Genomic DNA, 24808 nt, shown 5'->3' on the forward strand with positions numbered 1-24808 from the left:
GGTACCACACACTCCTGGCCCAATCAGGAGCTACTAACTTGACTTGGGCCTGAGTAGTTCCTGATCATCTTCAGAACATCAGGCAGGAGTATTAATGGCAGGAAAGAATACAGGCGCCCTCGTGCTCCAATCTTGTCGGAATGCTTCTCCGAGAGAGAGAGAAAGCCTTCTTATACTCCAATATGCAAAAGAGTTGACACTGTACATTGTGAAGAAATCAAGTCAGTGTTCTTCCCTTGACTGGAAGATGTCCTATGCCAGCTCATAGTGTAGCTGCTATTCGTGATCTGCTAAGTGTCATTGGGTGGGTTCCTCTACCCTGGCATTCTAAGGTCCTGCCAGATGGGTCATGACCAGAGAGATGCTCTGACAATCCAGCCAGTTCAGAGGCACAGAACCACCTGGCACAGGACTTAGGACCCCACCCCACTTGTTGCAGTAGCACATGGTGGTGCAGTTGTCCATGAGAACCAGCACCAGTCTCCTTTTGATGGATGGCAAGAAGGCCTTCAATACCAAGTTAATCACCTGCAACTCCAGCAAACTGTTTCTCTGCCAGAGATGGAAGCTCTCTGATCTCCACCTCTCCCAGAATACCTCTCCAGCCCAGCAGCGATGCATTCATCACCATTGTCAGATCTGGGTGGGGTAGGGAGAAGAGTCTGCTGCTGGTCCAACTGTGGGCGAGCGGCCTCTACTGCAGATCTTTTGAAGTCTCCTCTGAAACGCGGATGGAATCTTGACATGTTCCCCCTTGGTGCTGGGCCCACTGATTTGATTTGGTTATTTATAGGGCGCAACTATCACTCCGAAAGGAGCATTCATGCGCTATGTGGGACAGAGAGAAGGAGGGCAAAGATCCAAGTCTTCAAGGCCTTTCTGAACTGGGTTTCTGCTTCCATCAGCCTTAAATGTGTTGGCCTGAGGTTCCAGGCTCTGGTTCCTAGAGATGCTAAAGATTTTCCTCCTTTGGTTTTTCACCTAAAGGCAGAGGGTTTAAGAAACATTTTCTGATGAGGATCTGAGTATCCTAGCAGTGGTGTAGGGGTAAACCTAGCCAATAGATATTTAGGTCCTAGGTTTCTACAGGCCATGAAAGTGATTAGTAGAACCTTGAATTGGATTCTCTTATGTATAGGCAATCAATGGAGGGTTTTGAGGGCTGCTGAGGAGAATGACCTGCGGGGCAGGTTTAGCACTAAGCGAGCCGCTGCAAGCTGCACCACCCTTAATCTATTTAGTACGTGTTTGTTTACTCCTGCGAGTAGGCTGTTGCAGTAGTCTAGTCTAGACAGAATAAATGCCACCTCGCAGAGAACGGAATGTAGTCCAAAAACTTTTTAAGGGTTTTGATTACGTTGAAGTACGTCCGTGCTACTGTCAGGGCTTGAGCTCGAAAAGAGAGCGAGGTATCAAATTTCACCCCCAGATTCTTAGCTACTTCTATTGAATTCAGAGAGGTAGGGGGAAGGGTGTTTTCAGGCCACCAATGGGGATTGTCCTTCCCTATCAGCAGGATTCCGGTTTTATCCATGTTGCATTTAAGGTGGTCGAGCTTCATCCAGGATGACCTCTGTGAGGCATGGCTTAAAATTAAGTTCTGCATTGTTAGAGTCTTTGTCTAGGGCCATGATCAGTTGATGTTGATGATGTTGTTTCAATGCTAAAAGAGGCCATCAGTGAGATGAGAGGGGCCATGTAGATGTTAAACAGTGGGCTAAGAGATGAGCCCTGTGGGACGCCTGATATGATGGGGCGTTCAGTTGAAAGGAATGTTCCTAGGGCCACTGCTTGTCTGTGGTTAGTGAGGAAGGATTTTATCCAGGCTAGTGCTGTGCTGGATATGCCGCTATTTTGTATCCGGGTAGGGAGACTGTCACGTGAAATGGTGTCAAATGCGGCTGACAGGTCTAATAGAATCGGCACCGCCTTCTTACCTTTATCTAGGGTTAATTTTAATGTGTCAACTATTTCCAGTAGTGCAGGTTCAGTTGAGTGTTTAGGGTGGAAGCCAGATTAGCGGGGGTGTAGTATCTTGGCGTTTTCAAGAAAGTCAGTTAGATGTCTGTTAAACAGTCTTTCTGTGATTTTGCCATGAATGGGTAATAACGATATTGGTTGAAGGTTTGAATGGATCCATGTTCTGTTTTTTTTTTAAGTGGTTTGACTATTGCCAGTTTCTATTCAGCAGGGACTATACCTGTGGCCAACAAAGAGTCAACTATGTTATTAATTACCCGGTTTACAGTATCTATGATCTTATGAAGGACCACAGGGGGACATGCGTCCAAGGGGGAGCCAGATTTGCAGGCAATTACTGCTTCGTGTGTTTGCTCGAGGGAACATTTTCCAAAAGTATGTAGGAGAGATCTTGTGTGGGTGGGGTCAGGCTCTAACTTGAGTGCTGTGTGTGTGTGAAAATCTTTTTGTATGTTGAGAATTTTTTCCTCAAAGACCGAGATCTGATCACACAGTGTCTGGGATGGGGGAATTTTGCTACCCGACATTTTTGGGTCGGTGAAGGACTTTATGCTTGTGAAAATTGTTTTCTGTTCACGGTGGGCATCTAGTATTTTTTTTTTTGAAATACTTCTTTTTTGCTAGTTTACTGTGCAGGTGACATTATTTTCGAATCAATTTGAATAGGTTTAGGTCTTCTGAGGTGTATGCTCTCCTCCATTTCCTTTCCAGTTGTTTGCACTGGAGGTGGAGCTCTGCTATTGTGGGTATATACCAAGGTGCTGAGATATTAGATTTTTGCTTATTTGTTTGTGGTTCTAACGGGGCTAGCTCATTGCTAATCGAAGTCATCCAAGTATGGAAGAGTTGTGTGTCTTCCAGTGAGTCTCCTGATAGAACTGGAGTGGATGCACTAGCCAGGTGTGGCAGCTTTGGGTTTGATACCAGTTTGGTTCAATGGCGACTTGGCAGTCAGGGGCGTGGGGGGGTATTTGCTTAAGAGGGTGTTTGGCGATTGTAGTCTCAATGTTGAAGGGAATTAACCTATGATCTGACCAGACTTGAATGATTGGGGTGATGACCATTAATGAGGTGGAGTTAGAACAAACTCTGTCTAACGTGTGGCCTGCCTGGTGTGTAGGTGCTGAGACCAGTTGGTGGATTCCAAAAGTTTCTAAGATTTCAAGAATGTTGTCTACTCCTGGTTCTTTCCGGCATTCTAGGTGTGGGTTAAAATCCGTAATCTCCGTGGTGTACTGAGAGTTTAGAACTTGCATGTGCCATCTGGTGTGGTCGATGAGAAAAATGGCGGAAGCATATGGACCAAGTAGCCTTAGAGCCATCTTCATGTAGACAAAGGAGAGAGAATAAACATCAGGATCATAGCCCGGATGCCCGGGACTTGTTGATTCAGAAGGAAGGCCCCACAACACGCTGCAACACGTCTGTCAGGATGGCTCAGATGAAGGGGAGCCTCTGCAAAGGAGTCAGTGTGACTTTGGCAGGTTGCTTGTAAACCCCAGTGATGTAAGGAGGTTTGCTGTCATCTGGAGGTGGTCCACAACAGAGGAGCCCCCCTTCAATAAGCCAGTCGTTGAGGGAGGGGAAGACTTTGAAGATGGTCAGCAACCATCACCTTTGTGAACACCCAAGGGGCACTGGTGAGGCCAAAAGAGAGAACGGCACACTGAAAATACTTGTGACCCACCTTGGACCACAGGTCGTACGTGGGCCTGCAGGTCTGAGATTTGGAAATAGACATCCTGCAGGTTCAACATCACAATCTAGTCTCCTGAAACCAGGACAGATAGAACCTGGGCCAGTGTAAGCATCTTGAATTTGTCCTTTTGCAAAAAGGCATTGAGAGGGCAAAGATCCAAAATAGGTTGAAGGCCTCCGTTTTTCGTCAGCACAAGGAAGTAGCTGAAATTACTCCATGAAAAAAAAGCATTTATTTTACAGCAGCCACCAAAAAAGGAAATACGACATTCACAAACAACTTTCACAGTCCCATGAGGTCAGGGTTCTAAGTATTTCTTACCAGGGTCCCTAAGTCCCAACTCTCTCCTAGCTCTACTGGTAGTGGTTATTCCCCATTCACTATAGGCGCCATTCAGATGAAGTCCTACCAGTAGTCTGAGTCCTACTCCGACTATATATAAAAGTCAAACGTGTTCCAGTGCCCAAGAACAGACTATATATAAAAGTCAAACGTGTTCCAGTGCCCAAGAACTATCTGGCAAGCAAGTTCCCTCTGGGCTGACTGGCCCAAAGTAGTCCTACCTGCACCTGCAGGATTTGAGCGACTGGAGACCCTGGGCATGTCCCTGTCACAGGTGCTGGAGCTGCTGCAGCTGTCTCTGGTAGGTTATTTGCATGCAGCCCAGGAGGGTCCTCAAGTTCCCCATATGAGGTTGTCCAACTGTAGTGATCAGAGGGTCTTAGTGGCTTCTCCAAGTGGGTAAGTTCTTTGGTCCTTCCCACAGTGAGTGGGGGACAGAGGGGTCAGGGGGAGTGTGAAAGAGCTGGTGGTGTAGGCCCATAGCTGTCATCGTGTTGGCCTCTCTCCTATGGTGATAATCCAGACCAGGTCCCACTTCTTGCTTGGTCCTGGGGAAACCGTCTGGCATACGGGGTCACCATCTCTCTACTGCACAGGGCTCCGATTTGATCAGCACATCAGTTTGCTTCACGACGGCCCCTCCTAGCGTACGGGATCCCCACCTTTCCACTGCACAAGGGCTAGGGCTCACTCAGTATAGCAATTTATTCACTGCAGCCCCTCCTGGCCTACCGGGTCACATCACAGGATCATCACTGTACACGGGCGATGACCCATTTGATGCAGCAATTATCAAGGAAGCCCTCCTCTGGCATACAAGAGTTGCTGACTTTCTCTGCACACATGCATCAACCTTATCATTGCAGCAGCCATCTTCTCACACCTTGCTAAGGTAATACCCACAACAGGATTCGCCAGAGGTTGCTCCCACCAATGCTCTCCTATTCCTCACAAGGCACACTGGTCTTTGCAAGCAGACAGGTGCTGGTGCTCCAGGGCTGATGGTCTAGGATTCCTTGGGTGATGTTGCCTCACCCAGCTGGAAGACTAGCAGGCGTAGGCTGCCCCACTCCTAGCACAGCCCGATTGGCAGCTTAACAGTTGACAATTTTTGGGGTCTCAAGCTCCTGTTCTTATAGTACATGTCCAGGCACTGCATGCCATTTAGAGTCTGAGTCTTTGAAGTTTATGCTGGGGGTTGGCTTCCTTTTGAAGTACCCACTGCTTTGCTCGCTCTTCCTCCAGAAAGCAGTATGTCACAGCAAGAGCGACTCCAAAGCTGACAGCCCCACTACAGAGGCCATGGGAGTGACTTGAAGTTAATAACCTGGATGTAAGCCACAGTGATCTGTGTATCAAAAGGTTAGCCCACCGCCTCAACCCTACTCTTTATGATTCTCTTATCAGCCCCATCTTCTTCCTGAGATGTGCCCAGGCCCCTTCCTTGTGACCTCTCTCTGAACCAAAGAGCAGCCTTTGTAGTGTGCAGGGGGGACATGGCTCTCCCCTCTCCAGTGTGTCCCCCACCCAGCTTACAGGAATGCAGCAATACACAAATCTGTCTGTGGGGATTCCTCAACCTTGTCTCCTCATGTTTCACCAAGCAGCTCTTACTCTCCCAAAATGGAACCCAGAGTGTGCCATGTCTTGTTCCAGTCACAGCACACATACACCCAGCACATCTATCTATCATGCACAAACTGCACAGCACCACATCCTTCGTGTATTGTACCACTCTCAGGCACATAAATATAACACATGCACTGCGCAGTACTGCGTTATTCCTGTAGTGTAACATTCACAGACACACATACACCCAGCACACGTAGGCCACACATGCCCTGTGCAGCAGTACACACCAAACCAATGTAAGCAAAGGATGAGTTAAGCACACAACAGTAGAACTTTAAATGAGTTAGCCTGTAGGCCTCACCACCGTGGCACAGGTAAAAAGGACCTGTTCACTCTTGCAGATCACTACACGGTATGCTGCCACCATCACGCTTGTGCAGCTTAACTCCTAGTAAAGGGAGTAGCCTTTTACCCCTATGAGGGTAGCCCTTTGGTTACCCCTCCCAGTCCAACAAGCCCGCAATCCGCGAGACTGGCCTATGTCAAGGCACACATGAATGATCAGTGTTTGCCTATGACAACAAAAATCAGCATTCGGGATCCAGACAGAAATACAGTTGGGGCACATTTATTACCATGCAGAGAACTTTTCAGCCCTAACAACATGGTTTAGCCAAGTGCCTTATAGCATGTCAGTGAGAACCTCGTTGAAGGGCAGAAGAGGTTCAGTTCAATACGAGGAGCACAGAGCGCACCGAAGACAAAGCCACCGGCAGTACCATGACTGGAGGCCCCTGCGGATCCTGGGGCACAAAGGCATGCCAGAGGGAGCTGCAGGCCTGCTGAAGATTAACAGCAGGGCCTCCCTAAAGGTTATGATCTGCTGCGATGTCACCGACAGACCCAGAAAGTCAGGGATGCATAGACCAGTGTTGGAATCGACTCCTTGGTGGAAGAAAAATATGAAAGTGATACATGTTTAGGCACTTGATTAAATATTCCTGGGCTCATTGAACACTAATGTTTAGAACGGCGAATGGGGGTACATCTTTGCTTATATTGTTATGTAGTGATCCCTCCCCTTGAAGCCTTACAGGAACAAACCTTGTTTTGTGCAGTATTACAGTCTATGCAGCGCATATGTATCTACAGCTACACATGCAACGAATGGAAAATGTTACCTACCCCCTAAGCATCTGTTCATGGCATGTAATGCTGGTGCTTCACATGTACCCAGCAACTTCCCCGAAAGCCTACGGTTGTTGCAGACTAGTTGCTTTCGTTTTCCTCATTTACAGGGATGGTCATCTTTTTACACTTCTGTGTTCCATCTCCATTCTCACCCTCTGGGCGGGTAACAATCTAACCATTGGGCCGATGCATATTACCAGTCATAGGAGGAGTCACTATACCTTGTGACTCAAAAGACTTCTTTGCAGAAAAACAAGCTGTGCACGTCTGAGCCCAACGTTAGCTGGCAGGACTGTGCAGAGCATGTGTATCTACTGCTACACATTCCACAAATTAACCATTATACCATATTGTAGTTTTCAAAAATGTTTACAATGTTCCAGTGAGTAAAAATGTTTGGTGATCCTATTACCAAGCATGTTTCCTTTCAGAAGCATTCCTGGATCGTTTCATGTGACCCACTAACACATGATAATATTAAGGGCCAATATGAGACATCTGAACCACTGTCTTCTCCATACCTGCCTATTGCAACCCTAGATCATACTTATTATCCACTATTTGTTAATGTTTACACAAGGATTGCTCCCAAGTGATTGTCCATATATTTTTTAATCAATCAATTAGTAAATTGGTACAGTGCTTCTTGTCACCCATAAGGGTATCCAGGCTCTGGCAGGGTCCAGTTGATTAGCTGAATTCCCAGGTCTTCAGAGACTTTCACAACTCTGAAAGCGAAGGGGAGGTCCGCAGATGAAAGGGTAGCTTGTTCCATATCTTTGCTGCTAGGTGGGAGAAGGAGAAATCTCTGCATCTGCTACATCAGATACGGGCGGGGGTATTTTGTATCCAGCGTAGCACTCACAACCTGCTTATTATGCTTTCCCTGTAGTAAGCCTGTCCACAGCCGATACAAGTCCCACCATGACACACTATTGAACTGCCAAAATAGACTCCTCTCCTCTACTTTATTCACCAGAGCTTACCACAATACTCCAGATGTGTCCTCTAGAACTGAACTACACTCCAGATGTGGCTCAAGAACTTCAATGAATGCTCAAGATGGGGGCATGCCCATGATTTATACAGCAGTACACTAATACGTCCTTGACTCTCACTACCTTATCTCATTGTATAGAAATTTGCCAGTCAATGGGTGAAATATCCTTTTCCCGTCAGATGGCCTCAGACAACCTTTCCCGTGTGATAGCTTCTGTGTATTCTTCCTCAGTTGGTGTCGCACCTCCATAACGTTAGCCCAAGGTTCCAAAAATCCACTGTTAGGGGAATCAAGGACCGTTTTAGGGGTAACTTGCCAAGTTAGGACTGTCTTCTCTTTTTTCAGTGATAGACAAGCCATGGGTGCACAAATAAATCTTGAAATAACCAATACCATGAGGATGTTGTTTGCGGTTGGTGAGCCGCCCAAGTAAGGGAAGGAGGAATGTGCTCATGCTCATTCAGGGGAACCGGAAGGAATATTGTGGCATGCATTAGAATGCCCTGTACAGATTCTGTAGTTGTGATGTTTAGAGTATCTAGGCAATTGAGCTTGGACCTTGCTACTGGTGACTCTTTATCCTGTGGATGGGATCCTATTCTACAATAAATACTTATTTCACCTATAACCCACGTTTGAACTTCTTTACAAATATGCAGTCTCAAAGGATGTTTAAAGGCTGCCAGATCCGAGCCCCTTAGATAAATGCCGGTCCCTCCACTTCAACCAGTGGAAAGAGTTATGGATCCTGCTTGACGGCTGCAGAGGACGACGAGTCCAGAATGGCTGCAATAACGGGGCCTCATGCTGAGACTACCACTAGTGGCTGGGCTACACAACCTGGCGTAGCTTTGTTTTTTATGCTCGAGGCAAGAGATGAGCCCACAGTATTGCACAGGCAGTCTTTCCTTTTACCTAGGATCCTCTGAAAGACTGACATGTAAGCCCAATCGAGTGAACTCCTCAAGGGGGTCGCACTTTCTTTGCTTAAGTGTCTGTCTCACAGTTCCTAGCATGGCCTAAGTCTCCTCTGTAGAGGGATTACGTTCTTGAAGGAAGTGTATTACACTAGGACAAAGTGTGCTTGGAGGATGCGGTTAGCCTATTTGCCTAGCCTAGTACAGAAAGTTCCCTACCTAGTGGTAACCCGTGGTCTGTGCGTAGCGCGTGTTCTAAGCCCCATCCACCACATGAATGATCACGCTTAGCGCTTATTGCTATAACTCCGCTTCAAGGTGCCAATAAACTCCCTATTTGCTGGAAACTACTTGGAGCAGAGGTTTACCAACTCCTGAGCTCTTTGTTTCTCTCCAGCCAAAATAGAAGCACAACTGTTTACTTCGCCAAACAACGCAAATCTGGGAAAGGTAAAGTTTACAATGGCAATAAAAAGTTTAAGGAAATTAGGTGAACTGGCATCTTAAAATTCAAAAAACAAATTGAGACAAAATTGTGACGAGGAATTAGAGCCCATGAGCAACAATCAATCTTGTGAAAAGAAGAAGTACAAAAAGAGAAGGACAATCAGAAGACGAGAAGGAAAGGTAGAGAGTTTTAGAAAAACTTTTAATGAAACTGAAAGACACAAAAGATCGTCTTTTGAAAACAGAAAAACACAAAATACATTCAAGAATAACAGGAGGCTAGGACAAACAAACACGCACAAGCCACCATGCGGGTCAAACGCAAAGACTAATGATGTACTGATTAAGAAAGTTTAGAAAAGAGCAGAATAAAGAGAACACTTGGTTTAAGGATAGAAGAAAAGAAAAAAATCAAGAAAGAACAAAAATAGGATTACAAAACGTCCAAGAAAAAGCATTTCTCTAGAACTATTTGCTTTCAGGAAGTAATTACAGCCCATTCCAGAGGCAGGATTACCTGTTTGCTGCAGATGCTGCAATACTGCTTGATGCGGCCAGGGCTGATGTTGGGATCTTCGTAGCATTCCTTACAATCCAGCAGTGCCAATGTTTCGCAGATGCAGCACGCCCGAGGGGCTTGGAAGAGAAGGGTGCACAGTGATTCCTTCAGTACTAACAGAACACAACTCCATCTGTAGGGTTTCCTAATTAGGGCCTCAGTCACAGTCCTCGTTGAACTGGAGAACCTCTGCCACAAGTCGGCAAAGTCTGGCAAAAACAACACTCTGAAAAAAACATTCCTCACTTAACTTAACAGATGCAGCTCAACTGCGGCTGGAGTCCTTCCTCACAACTCATTAGGGTCTGGCAGACAGAGCTCACCAGGGCCGGAGACAGCCCTCACTAGAGCCTGCAGAGAACATCACTTGGAGAAGTCTGAGACGCTTGTCACCTGGGACTAAGAAACACATCACTCCTGAGGATGGAGAATTCCCTTACCATGGTTTCAAGGATTCTGCACTCCTGGGCTGGGGACAGTCCTCACTAAAAAAATGCAGCACTGCTGGGGCCAGACGGTCCTTGCCAAGGCGGCCTGAGAAATACAGCACTCCCGGGGCAAACTCGGCCCATGAACTCATCTCTAGCTAAAGAAAAGTCATTCTCTGGTGCTACTGCTAGGCTCTGAAACGCCCTTCCTTCATCTACTATAACCTCTCTAAAAATCCACTTATTCCATCCTAACCTCAATGACTTCTTTTCGGTGTCTCCCATTGTCCCATCTACTGCGTTTTTATCTTCTTCCATGCTATATATGAGTCGCCACGTTCAATCTAGACTTAACACCTTCCTGGTATAGGTACTCTATAGAACACTGTAAATAGATACAAATGCAAGACCACTGGTCTCTTAGGGGGATACTCCCTCTGAAATAGGAGGAAACTATCCAGCAACAGGTTACCTTATAACTTGCCCTCAGAAAGTCTCCTACTTTCCCCATCACCCGGGAAACTTAAGACAATCAATAAGAATCGCAATAATGTGAAAGAGCTATAGACGTCAAATTAAAGAAGCAAGACTAACATCTGAAAAGGCCAGAACAAGGGTACCCAGCATTACTGTACATCTAAAGTTAAGGTGCCTCCGGCTGAGGAGCAGATGGAGAAGCACAAGCTACAAACGTACTCTTTTTTAGGTCACATCCAGCGTGATGCAGTGGAGTCTTTTCAAAACTAAGTGACTAGACAAGTGCTGGGAAAGTTTGTGCGAACATGTAATTTTGGATCTTTTACATAGACAGGGACTCACACATATTTACTCTGAAACTAATGTACTCAAAGAAAACTGCATGATCACAGGTACAATGCAGTGCATATAGAATACACACAGACTAGATGAATAACAAAAAAAATGTTATTTTGAAAGTGTGATGATGAGGATTGACTGTACTTCTGAGATGCAAAATCGATCCTCATGCTTTCAAATGCAAGCTCTTCAAAGAGGTGGACCGGAACAGCATCACGTGAGCCAGGTACTCCTTTGGGCCGATCTAAGATCTGACCAACAGCGCCTCAAGCCAATGGACTAAAGAGGCTAATGCAAATAAGCCAATGGGCTTAAGGAGGCGGACCCACAGCACACTCTGCTTATGACAAGACTATGTCTTGCAGATAACTGAGTTCATTAAGTGAAAGGGGAGTTCACAGGTACGGGGTACTAGAGTAACTAAGAAAAGTTTAATGAATTGGGCATAAGATATATTTATTTTATTTGATGAGTTTTATATAGCGCTAGCTAGACCGGGAGGTATCAGAGCGCTTTACATGAGGATCCTGGCGTTACAAATGACACTCATTGCAAAAGCATAGTAAAACAGCTGGGAGACGAGGAGCACTGTGCCCAATGTCTGGCTGGGTAGGTGATGGCCGAGGGGGTGAACCAGGGCCAATCTCCTCTTTAGCTGTCTAGCAGCTCCACCGGGCATCAGCCATGTTGCTCAGGTCTCAGCGGTCAGGAGAGAGAAGAATAGCAGTTTAGCATAGTTACATTTAGTTACAGTTGCCTAGTCAAACATAGAAGAACAAGTCCCCAATAGAGGATAGATAGAAAGGGGGAGGGGAGTTGAAACAATGGGGTTAAGGATTATTCTAACACCTGATACTGTGGGAAATCAGCACAAGGTACTTATTACTTTCAGAACAAAACGAAGAAAGACACTTGATTGCACGTGTACAGAGGAGTAGCTTTTTAAGAAATGGCTTATGCCTATAGCGATGGCGAAAAGGCCTAACTACTCTTTACTATTGTGTAGTAGTATCTCGGTGAACAGTTGCTCTCTTCCCATTCTGCAGAAGTGCTTACTTTAAGGTACTGTTACTAAAGAACTCCGACCTCTTGAGCCCTTTTTCTATACTCTGTGCAGCTTTGCAGTACAGGCACATGGCATCTGGAATGGCCACTACATTGTTGATATTTTAGAAACGTAGATTCAATGTGTTTAAAGGTCAAAATGTGGTCTTCGCCTTTCAGAAGGGCACACATGCTTCTGCAAGAAATGCTTTAAAGCACAATAAGATTTTGGAAGGCGAGTTGGGCACACAGTGTGTCAACACTCGGACTAAACACATGAAAATGTATGAAGTGTTGGGAGTCCTTCAATTTCAGAAGATGGTATAGTCATCAAACACACGTATAGCTCCTCGCCTTCCAATGGAATGTAAGAAGGCAGGGGTGTTCAAGGAGCAAAGACGAAGTCACTAATGCACCCAAAGTAAGTCCCACTTACACTGCCCAGTAGTAGTAGCCGCTTAACAATGAGTTGATACCAGGAAGAACCATGACGCTGCCAGGTTCCTTTAAGAATTTTATCAAAGAAATAAAGGTGTCTGATAAGAAAACTGTTTCATTTTCATTTGGTAAATGTTCTGCATGGTATACGTTTTTCCTTTAGGAGAATAACGAATAGTTGGATAAACACCAGAGAACATTTGGGCTCAAAGTTTCTGGTAGGATTAATCCATATTGTCAATGCACCTAGTTTTCACAAATTGCAGTCGCTTAATATCATCTGGTCCTGAAGAAAGCTTGGACTCACTGTCCACATAAGCTGAAACATGTCGACCTTAATGCACTGCGCCGTTATATAGTCATTTCTTAAGACTATTAGGCGTTGTTTTTATCCTTTGACCCTGGGATAATACCTAATAAACATATTTTTTGTCTCAGGAGCCAATTTTATCTACACTTCACTTTCTTTTTCACGAGCACTGCACTCCATCAGTCCTACTTTTGAAATACTGTGGTTTGGAAAAGTATTTTCAAAATCCATCTCCGCATCATTACCAGGTGCGCTGGGAGAGATTTGGGTTTATGACATGTATCCCACATGACGATACTCCACCATAATGGTGGGCTGATGGGAATTTTTTCCAACCCAGCATTATCATAGTGGTGACATGTTGGTTTAACGGTTTTTGCGCGACACAACACACAAGCAATCATGTGGACCAGGTAACTCTTGTTTGTTTTTTCATTAGGAAATAGGGGTTTGAGCTACCGTGGTCGTTAAAAATTCCCCTTTGACCCCCCCCACCTGTTTTTTTCGATATGTTATTCTGCCCATAAGCATTCATTGACTTGTTATCCTATTGAATTATAAGAAGAAGCAGTGCATCATATTGGTTGTTTTTGTATTGCCAAGTGGTCTGCAGTAATGGAAGTGAAGAAGCGTGGAGCGGAATGTGATGATGCCATAGGAAGTCAAAGAGTGGATGTGTTGGGAGGAAATGCGCCCTCTTTGGAACGGATTCCTACATACCTGTTGGGTAATCCTTGCTTAGAGGACACAGACTCGGTACCCACCCACCTCACCCTGCACCTCCTGCCCCAGAAGATGTACAAAGAATGCTCTTACTATCCTCCAGGAGGTCAGTGATGTCCAGTTCCAGGGTAGGCAAGATGGTGCTGAACATCTTGAAGTTTTTGCCATTCCTAGGCATTTGGAGAATGAGGCAGGAAGGGGCCTACAAGAGAGAGATTAAACAGGCACCATTAAGAGGCTCTCCAGGCAAGACCAAATGAGAGTGCAGCAGAGACAACAAATATTATAAAGGTAGGACACACTGGTCGTTGAAATAAAACACTAGCATGAAGAATCAAAAGCGTAACTGGCTGCGACTTTGGTCCAATTCTGCATTCCTAAATCCAGTCCCTGTGTCTGGGAGCGACCCTTGACCTTTCCTGGTAGGTCGCCCCCCCCACCTGCAGCTCCGCCTGCACCCCCGCTGTCTCTACTGCCGCCGGTGAATTCAAGGCCCTCCACCACCTGCAGGCATCCACCTGCGCCTCATCCCTGGTGGCCAGTGGTGGCCTTAGGTTCGTTGCAGTTTGTAGTGTGTGTCTGTATCGGTCTGCCCGCTCCTCTTCTGTGCCCCCTGCCCCCCGCTCGCCGCTTTGCTTCTGTACCCCCTTTTGAATTCTGTACCCCTCGTCAACCTCTGTGCCCCCTTTTATTTTGTACCGACTGACTTCTGTGACTTCTGTGCCCCTTTGATTTTGTACCCCTTGTACTGACTTCTGTGCCCCCTTCCTGAGTCCGTGCTCGCGCCTGTCTCCTTTCCCCCGTCCCCGCCGCTGCTTCCCCTGCGGCCCCGCCCCCTCCACGCCCATTCGCTCCACCCAACCATCGCCTCCCGCCTCCCAGCTGCTCCTCCCTCCCCATATATGGCAGCCGCGCGCAGCGGGCGTGCCGAAGGCGCGCCTAAGGCAAGCCCGTCTACACTCGTCCACGCCTGGACCGCCCCCCACAGCAGCCACATGGACTGCTGCCGCTATGACGCCAACACCCTTGTTGCTCTCAAACCGGGAAGGACCCACACCTGCTGCAAAGCTGCCCCGAAGCGCACCCACGGTCCCTTCTCCTGCCTGAACTGCAGCTTCTCCTGCCTCGTAAGCGCCGAGATGCCCGCCACGATGGAACACAACCAGCTTAGATGCATCCTGATCAACACCCACGCCGCACACAAACACGCTGTCGAACTCTGGGACCTACTAGACACAGCATCACCGGACGTCGACTTCCGGATCGAGACCTGGATGAACGAAGCCTCCTCGCTAGACATCGCCATAGCCATTCCAGACCAGTACAAGATCACCCGCAGAGTCCGCACCAACAGGGCCGGAGGAGGAATAGCCATCAGGGTCTCAACAAACACCAATGACACCCTCAGCACCGCCGAACACATGCTCTTCCAGATCCACTCGGACCCCAAGACCACCCTAAGAGGCACCCTCGTCTACAGACCGCCAGGACCCCGGCCTCAATTCCGCTACTCCATCGCCAACCTCATCAGCACGCACGTGCTGACCTCCACCAACTACCTCCTCGGAGACCTGAACTATCATCTGGAGAACAACAACAACTCCTCCACCCTGATCGACAACCGCACCAACCTCGGACTGAAACAGCTCGTCACGACGCCGGCCCACATCGCCGGTCACACGCTAGATGCCATCTTCTCCTCAAGCCCCCATGTCAACTTCAGGCACGCCTCAGAACTCATGGGGACAGACCACCACTGCATCCACTTCTCCTTCCGAAAACCCCTCACAAACCACCGCACCCTACAGACCCCCCGCCGCTGCTGGGGCAAAGTCACTGAAGAACAACTACAGACAAGCCTCGCACTCAACCCTCCGACCAACCCCACCAACCCCGATGATGGTGCACTCACCCTCGAACGCTGCGCCAACACCGTAGCCCCGCTGAAAAACCCCACCAACAGAGACACCAGCAAAAGAGTCAGCTGGTTCACCCCGGAACTCCTAGACTCAGAGCGCACCTGCCGGAAATTGGAGAACATGTGGCACAGCGACAAGATGCCAGATAGTCGCGCTGCCCACAAAGACACCATCCGCAACCACCACCACCTCATCAGGACCGCCAAAAGGACCACCTTCACAGACTACCTTGACAACAATGCACACAACAGCAAGGAACTCTCCAACCCCAGCTCCAGCACCCACAACATCCCCCCATCGCAAGCCCTATGCGACTCCCTCGCCACCTTCTTTCACCGGAAAATCACCGACATCCATGACAGTCTCAAACCCTGGGCGACCCCTGCAGACCTCGCTGCACCGGACCCCCCGCACCCCACCGTCCACGACACCCTGACAACCTGGGCCAACGTGAGCATCGAGGACAAAATCAAGACCATGGGCACAATCCACTCCGTCCGCCCTCTCCCACACCACATTTTCAACAAAGCCAGCAATTCCATCTCACCCCACCTGCACAAAATCATCAACCTCTCCTTCGAGACCGCCACCTTCCCTGAGAACTGGTAGCACGGATGGATCAACGCCCTACTGAAGAAACCCAAGGCGGATCCGAGCGACCTCAAGAACTTCCAACCCATCTCCCTGCTTCCATTCCCAGCAAAGGTCATCGAGAAGATAGTTAACACCCAGCTCACACATCACCTCGAAGACAACAACATCCTGGACCCCTCCCAATCAGGATTCCGCAGCAACCACAGCACTGAGACCGCCCTCATTGCCGCCGCAGATGACATCAGGATCCTTCTAGACAACGGAGAGATGGCGGCCCTCATCCTCCTGGATCTCTCCACCGCCTTCGACACAGTCTGTCACCGCACACGACTCCAAGACGCAGGCATCCGGGAGCAGGCCTTGGACTGGACCACCTCCTTCCTCTCTGGCAGAACTCAAGAGTCCGCCTCCCCTCGTTCCGGTCCGAGGCCTCCGAGATAATTTGCGGCATCCCACAAGGATCTTTCCTCAGCCCGACGCTGTTCAACGTCTACATGGCACCACTAGCATGCATCGCCCGACCTCAACATAATCTCCTATGCCGAAGATACGCAGCTGATCCTCTCCCTCACCAAGGACCCTCTCACCTCCAAATCCAACCTCCACCAGGGAATGAAGGCAGTCGCCGACTGAATGAAGGAAAACCGACTTAAGCTGAACTCAGACAAGACTGAGATCCTCCTCCTCGGGTCCAACCCCTCAGCATGGGACGTCTCATGGTGGCCCGCATCACTGGGGACCCCCCAGGCCCCCACCGACCACGCACGCAACCTGGGAGTCATCCTCGACTCAAAACTCACCATGACCAAACAAGTCAACGCAGTCTCCTCCACCTGCTTCTACACCCTCCGCAAGATCTACAGATGGATCCCGACAAACACGAAGAAAACAGTCACCCAGGCCCTAGTCCGCAGCAGACTCGACTGCGATAACACCCTCTACGCCGGAGTCTCGTCCAAGCTCATCAACACACTGCAGAGAATCCAGAACGCCTCTGCACGCCTGATCCTCGTCGTCCCGCGCCGCGATCACATCACCTCCCACCTGAGGAACCTGCTCTGGCTCCCCGTCAACAGGAGAATCTCCTTCAAACTCCTGATCCACGCACACAAGGCACTCCACAAGACCGGACCAGCCTATCTCAACAGTCGATTCTCCTTTTACGTACCCAACTGGAAACTCCGCTCTGCTGACCATGCCCTGGCCACAGTCCTGCGCATCCGCCGAACCACTTCCGGAGGCAGGTCCTTCTCCCTCCGCGCAGCCAAGACCTGGAACACCCTCCCACTCTACTTACGACAAACCGAAGACCTGCTGACTTTCAGGAGACAACTCAAGACCTGGCTCTTCGTCCAGTAGCAGCAACACTCCCCCCCCCCCCCCCCTCCCCCCCACCCAGCGCCTTGAAACCCTTACCGGTAAGTAGTGCGTTTTACAAATTAAATGATTGATTGATTGATTGATTGTTCATAATTAATATTAAAGTAAAGAAAAAAAATCCCATGAACAAAGACTCTCCCTCCAAGTCCCCTGAGCAGCTTAGTATCAAAAGATTTTACTAGAGAATGAAGGCACATGCTGAAGGTGAGGATATCTTTATAGACTGATCCCATCTACTCTTTGTAGATTTCATCTAATAAGAAGAGTTACACAGGGCTTTTTGGCTTTAATGTCCTTCTAATTCTACTGAACATGGCATTTGATGTTACTCAGTGAAAAAATAAAAACAACTCATTGAGGGTTCCCTAAGGGGCAGAAGAAAAGGTTACAAACTTGTAATACTAGTTTAGTATTATAGGAATATTCATTAAAGTCAACCCCTACAATTGTCCCACATGTGCACAAGGACATGGAAAACTTCTTTTCCACATATGTGTGAAATCAAATTAGATGCGTAACCCTGCACGTTTGGTGTCGCAAATAGAAAACAGCAGACTATCTCGGGCCAATTTCCTAATTCTTAACTACGTTTCTACCAAAAAGGTATAAACCACCTTGTAGTAGATAACACCCCATTAAAAATTAAACCACATGAAATGCAAGCTAATAGGTAGTAGCCCTGTTTAACCGCATCGCTGCTGCAGTTATTTTTGCGCTGTGCGGCTGTTTTCAAATAACAGCGTTACATGACAAGCTCAGCTCGTCATCCGCACACGTCACCCGTGGCTGATGACGAGCTGAGCTCGTCATCAGCATCGAAGGGGTTAACTGAAAATATGGGACTTCCTTAAAGACGCTATCTACTTCCCTAACCCATCATGTCTTTCACTTCCAGTTGCTACAGAGCAACAGTTTTTCTACCAGGAAACCAATGTAAGGATCTCTGCTGATATGTGGGCTACTATCTGAAAATTGAAGTGAGAAAGGAGGGCAAGTCAACTGGTTTACGATTTTACTGAAGATTTGCATGATGTATAACTAGGATTGCAAGCAATTAAGCAGCCTTTCCACCTGCTTTGTAGAATGTTCACTGATTCTCACAAACTCCAGAAACACTAGAATCGCAAACTTATTCCCCAAGAACCCCCAATTGTACTAAAGATAGACGACCTTATCCAAAGACATTTCTCAACGCCTCTTTACCCAACATAGCATACACTCTGGCCTCTAAATAAAAGAATACGGTCTAGTGAAAGTATTATTAGACTTTCAAATTTTTGTCTTGTCTACACAGAATGCCTCCACTGTGCTACTATCGTCTAGTCCATTAAGGAATCTTTCTGCTGGTAATGTATTTTTTTAAGAACACCGGTAATAAGATGGCTGTTTTTGATTGGCATGAAACTATGAAAGTAAATTAGACAGTAAAGATGAATGGGTTTTCATTAAAACCCTATCTGCATGAGAAGAGTGTAAGGCTCCTCGGCCACCAGGGCCTGGATCTCACTTACCTTATCAGCTCAGGTCACAGCAATAAAAAAAAACGGCCTTTTATGAAAGCTGCTGGAAAGAAACCTTATGCATCAGCTCAAATAGCGGGCCATTATTTGGGATAGAAACACGAACATGATATACTCATTCCAAAAAAGCCTTTCTGACTGGAATGGTGAAAAAGAACTTCTAGGAAGGACTTTTTCCAGATGCCATTAATTCAGCTACATGTACTTTGAGGAAGAAATACTGGAGTCTGGGTATGGACAGTTGAAGAAGATAAGAACTGTTAGTTCTTGGGAGATGATGGTGTCTTTCCTGCTGGCACCACAGAGGAGGATTTTCATGAGAACACATACACCCTCGTTGTGTTCGGTTTCTTAGTCTAATTATTAGTGTCCATAAAGAGCTTAGGCAAATTCTAGGGCCCATGTTGAACCTATTCAGGAGCCATGCTCCCAAGTTCAAACACATATGTGATCGTGGGTGGACAGCGGACTGGAAAATCAGGCGAGGAGGCCGGATATAGTGAGCGATAGTGTTTTATTAAGTCTGTACACAGTGGGCTGCGGTGACCAATGAAGGGGTCGGGTCCAATGTTGGGGCCGGCGGCGTGTCTTCTTCTCTCTTCTTCCGAAGGTTCCCGAGGGGTAGATGGGCGTCCTGGTCTCTCGTGTAGCCGTCTCTGGGTGGTCGGAGAGTACCTCGGAGGGCAATAAGAGAAGAAATGGGAGCCGTTAGTAAACTGGACTCGTGGTCCGATCCCGTCACCGATACCCGGGTCGTGTGGGGAAACGAAAGGGGAGTGAGGGAGGTACGGATGGAGGGAGGTACGGGCAAGAGTCGAGGATGGGAGAGTAAAAGAAGTGCACAGGGTGGTGGGGAGAGGGGTGCTCTTTATACAGTGCTAGGTGGATATCTATATACAAACTGCCTAGTGCCTAATGGTGACGTGCCTAGGATAGCGGGGAACAATTTACAGCGGGAGGGGAGTTCTACTATATACACAGTGCACCTAATGTGCTCTTAAGTGGAACTGGTACTCACGCGCTCCGCCGTAACTCTCGTCCGAGTTACGGCCGCTCTTCAGCCACCTCCGTGGGACTCCACCACTCTTCGGTCCACTCCTCGCTGTCGCCGTTCCCGTCTTCTCCGTCCGTCACCGCTCCAGCCGAAAGCTCCTGCCACGATCCTTCGACGCCGCCAGTCTCTCTCCTTCCGTCTTTTCTATCTCCGGCTGGCTGTAGGGAGGTGGGACTTCCGGGGTCGTAGGATTGTCCTTCCGGTTCCTCGTTCCACTGGATTGGATCCTGCAGGGGAGAGAGGGGCGGGATTTCGGTCGTCATGGACGCTGTTGTTGGGGACCCTTTGCGTCTACGCGGGCATGATGCGGGGTGAGATGGTAACAGAGGTGAGGGGTCGGCTCGGGGTCGGGTGTCCCGAGGAGCGGGATCACATTCCCTTCCCCTAGCTGTCTTTCTTGTACCCGGTGAGGAAACAGGGTATCGAGACAGATAATCAGCGTTACCTTGTTCTAAACCCTTCCTATGTATGGTTGTGAAGTGGTAAGGTTGGAGGGACAAGAACCAGCGAAGGACTCGATCATTGTGCCCTTTGTTCCGAGCCATCCATTCGAGGGGAGCATGATCGGTGTAGATGGTGAACTGTCTCCCTTCTAAGTAATAGCGAAGGCTTTCCACGGCCCACTTGATGGCGAGTGCTTCCTTCTCTACCACGGCATAGTTTTTTTCTCGTGGGAACAGTTTCCTACTCAGGAAGAGAATAGGTTTCTCGTCTCCCTGAGGGTTTTTCTGTGAAAGGACCGCCCCGAGTCCTTGTTCGGAGGCGTCCGTTTGTAGTATGAAGGGCAGGGTGTAGTCCGGGCTTACTATCACAGGATGGGAGGTCAGAGCGTTTTTCAGATCGGAAAACGCATGTAGCAAGACCGCTGTGGGCGTTTTAAGAAGGGCATCTGTTTTTACTGATTTCTTTAAAAGGTCCGTGAGGGGCGCTGCTCTTTGGGAAAAGTTGGGGACGAAGCGTCGGTAGTACCCCAATAGCCCCAGGAAAGCACAGAGGTCTCTTTTGGTCTGAGGAAAAGGGAGGGATTGAATGGCATCAATTTTACTCTCCTGTGGTCTTATTAACCCTTCACCCAGGAGAAAGCCCAGATATTTAACGGTCTGTGCGGCTAGAGTGGTTTTCGCAGGGTTTATGGTGAAACCGTAACTTCCCAGGGAGGTGATGACCTGTTGAAGGTGCTCTAGATGTTGGGACCAGTGGTCACTATAAATGACAATATCATCAAGATACGCGCCTGCGTATAGGGAATGAGGCCTTAGGATGGTATTCATGGCCCGTTGGAACGTGGCTGGGGCGCCATGAAGACCGAAAGGGAGGACTAGAAATTGATACAGGCCATCAGGGGTGGAGAAGGCCGTCTTTTTTCTGTCCTCTTCTCTAAGGGGGATCTGCCAATACCCCTTACAGAGGTCTAGCGTGGAGATATTTTGTGCCTTCCCTATACGTTCGACCATTTCGTCGACACGGGGCAATGGGTAGGTATCGAAAGTGGATATTTTGTTGACCTCCCTGAAGTCTATACAAAAACGGACAGATCCGTCCGGTTTGGGTACCAGAACTATCGGGGAGTTCCACTCGCTGGTGGATGGTTCGATGATTCCCATCTTTACCATCTGTTCGTATCACCTCTCTGCGGGCCTCAGGGATTCTATACGGCCTTTGTCTGATTACCTTCCCGGGTATTGTTTGTATACTGTGTTCGGTGATGGTCGTGTGTCCCGGGGAAGAGGAAAACACATGTCGCAACGGAAAAAGGACTGTCTCTAGTTCCTGTCTCTGTTGTGACGTGATATCTCGGTCAATACAGGGGTTGAAGGAAAGGGGGTCTGGGTAGTGTGCTCCTGATAAAACCGGACGTGGGCCTTCCCATTTTTTTAGAAGATTGACATGATATATTTGTGTTACTCCACGGACATGATCAATGTCTATCTCGTAGGTGACCGGGGTCACCTGACGCAGGATGGGGTAAGGGCCCTGCCACTGTCCCAGGAGTTTTTGATCAGAAGAGGGTAGCATTAATAATACTAGATCGCCTGCTATGAAAGTTCTGGGTTTGGTGCCTTTGTCATATTGTCCCTTTTGTTTGTTCTGGGCGTTCTCAAGGTTCTGGCGTACTATGTCTCTGATGACTGATAGGTGGGTTTTTAGATTCTCCATGTACTCTGGCAGAGGCCGAGTACGGTCTGGTTTGGCTTCCCAAGCTTCTTGAGCCATATCTAGCAGGGTACGAGGGGGTCGCCCATATAACAACTCGTAGGGCGAGTATCCGGTGCTACTCTGGGTAGCGCAACGGATGGCAAACAGGGCCAGGGGTAGCATATCCTCCCACCGTTTGGCTTCCAACCCCAGCAGTTTCTTAAGGGTCTGTTTCAGGGTGGCATTGTACCTCTCGACGAGTCCGTCGGTCTGGGGGTGGTATGCAGAAGTACGGATTTGTTTGATTCCTAGGTGGGAGCAGACCTGTTTCATCAAGGCAGAGACAAAAGGGGTACCCTGATCGGTTAGGATTTCTCTGGGAAACCCTACCCGAGTAAAGACTGAAATGAGGGCCTTTGCAATGTTCTGGGTGGTGGGCTGTCGCAAGGGGAGAGCTTCAGGGAATCGGGTTGCATAGTCCACAATGACCAGGGCATAGCGACATCCGCTGCGGGAGGGTAACAGGGGTCCAATTATGTCCATCCCTACTCTACTGAAGGGGACATCAATCACGGGAAGGGGTTGTAGCGGTGCCCTAGGGGGTTTGTATCTGCTATGTCTCTGGCATACTGGACATTCTTTACAAAACCTTTTGATGTGTTGGAAAATCCCAGGCCAGTAGAATTTATCCAAGATTGTCTGACTAGTCTTTTCCTCTCCGAAGTGGCCTCCCAGAAGGTGACTATGGGCCAGGAAGAGTACCTTCTCCTGAAAGGGGCCGGGGACCAGGAGTTGGGGGTTCTGTTGGTTCCCACCCTTGCGATATAACAGCCCGTTTTTCTTGAAAAAGTAGGGACCTACGATAAGGGGATCCTCTTGGTCCACAGCCCTTCCCCAGGCTTCCTGTAATAGAGGGTCTTCCTGTTGGGCTGCCCTGAATTCCCGGTCCGTGTGCCAAGGATGGTCATCCGGGATCACTGGATAGGCGCCTGTATATTCTCTTCTTTCCTTTCTTTTCTGTGCTTTGGTTTTAATCGGTTTGCGTGTCTGTTCAGGGGAGGACAGTCCATTAGGAAAGGGTGCTTCTTCCCACCAATGGGTCAAGGATTTGGTGGTGTCTTGCAACAGTGCAGGTAATCCTGGATAATCGCTCCCCAGAATCGCCTGTTCCGGTAGGGTAGGGATCAATCCCACAGTGAGAGTGGTACCGGGATCCTTGTCATGTCGGACCTTTACCTGGGTGGTCGGATACGTCTTGGTATCCCCGTGAACACACTGAATGGCTACCGTGTTGGAAGTAGGTTGAACGGGGTGTGATAAGGCCTGGGGCCTTAGGACGCTCTGTCGACACCCGGTGTCGGTTAGGGCCATGAGGGTTTGTCCATCAAAATTCACTGGACATCGGAATGGAGGAGGGGTGGTCCCCGGTACGGAACACACATAGTTACGTGCCAGACCAACTTCCATCGGCTCTTCTTTGTGCGGACAAACTCTGGCGATGTGGCCAAATCCTCCACAGCTGTAGCATTGTGGTCCAGGATTGACAGGACGGGGTGCCATTGGAACGGGGAACACAAGTGGTGGGTCAGGCCTTCTGGGAACAGAGAGACGAGGAGGTCGAGGACCGGTAGGAGGGTGTGATCGGTGGGAGTGATCTTCTCTTCCCCTCTGAACTTCCTGGGCCCGGCTATAGGCGCTTGCAATTTCAATTGCCGTGTCCAAGGTCAGATGGGCATGCTGGCGTACCCATCTTTGGGTGTTCGGGAGCAGGGATGATAGAAATTGTTCCAAGTATATCTTTTCGAGAATGTTCTCTTTAGTGGAGGTGTCGGGTTTTAGCCAGCGATTGGCTAAGTCTTTTATACGAAAGGAGAGGGCTCGAGGAGTCTCTTGGGGACCTTCCTTTACCTGTCGTAGTCGTACTCGGTACGTTTCCTCGTCAATACCCAGCCGTTCAAGGATGCACTTCTTAACATCTGCATATGGCGTGTTGCCCTGAATGTTCGCTTGTTGGTAGGCGGCCTGTAGATCCCCTGTTAGCAGAGGTCCGAGATAATGAGCCCATCGATCGGCAGGCCAGGTGGCCGCCTGTGCTAACCTTTCAAAGTTGGTAAAAAAGAAGTCAGGGTCTTCCCCCGGCACATATTTCTGAAGAACCACCGACGGGAGGGAGGACATTGGTCTCGGTTGTCCTAAGACGTCGGTCAATTTCCCCATGGCTTCTACATGGGTGGTACCCTGTCCCTTTAAGACATCATGGAGTTGTCCACGGTCATCCTCCGCTGTTTTTAGGAACTGCTCCATGAGTTTGCCCAGCTGCTCCTGGGACTCCGCCATCCTTTTCATCACGGCCTCCATACCTCCAGTTAATCCCACTTCTGACACCAGATGTGATCGTGGGTGGACAGCGGACTGGAAAATCAGGCGAGGAGGCCGGATATAGTGAGCGATAGTGTTTTATTAAGTCTGTACACAGTGGGCTGCGGTGACCAATGAAGGGGTCGGGTCCAATGTTGGGGCCGGCGGCGTGTCTTCTTCTCTCTTCTTCCGAAGGTTCCCGAGGGGTAGATGGGCGTCCTGGTCTCTCGTGTAGCCGTCTCTGGGTGGTCGGAGAGTACCTCGGAGGGCAATAAGAGAAGAAATGGGAGCCGTTAGTAAACTGGACTCGTGGTCCGATCCCGTCACCGATACCCGGGTCGTGTGGGGAAACGAAAGGGGAGTGAGGGAGGTACGGATGGA

General features: G+C 48.7%; 1 protein-coding gene across 1 annotated transcript in view; it reads right to left on the reverse strand.

The window, feature by feature from the left end:
* LOC147715136 (ubiquitin carboxyl-terminal hydrolase CYLD-like) overlaps positions 1–24808 on the reverse strand; it is a 272321-nt gene that overhangs the window by 15079 nt on the left and 232434 nt on the right. The window contains exons 14-15 of the mRNA XM_086923618.1: positions 13560–13668; positions 9666–9784 (exon numbers count right to left, since the gene is read on the reverse strand). Coding sequence (XP_086779744.1) covers positions 9666–9784; positions 13560–13668 — 228 coding nt within the window. The remainder of the gene's footprint in view (positions 1–9665; positions 9785–13559; positions 13669–24808) is intronic.

Source organism: Lissotriton vulgaris, chromosome 5 (assembly GCF_964263255.1).
Source record: "Lissotriton vulgaris chromosome 5, aLisVul1.2, whole genome shotgun sequence".
Lineage (NCBI taxonomy): Eukaryota > Metazoa > Chordata > Amphibia > Caudata > Salamandridae > Lissotriton > Lissotriton vulgaris.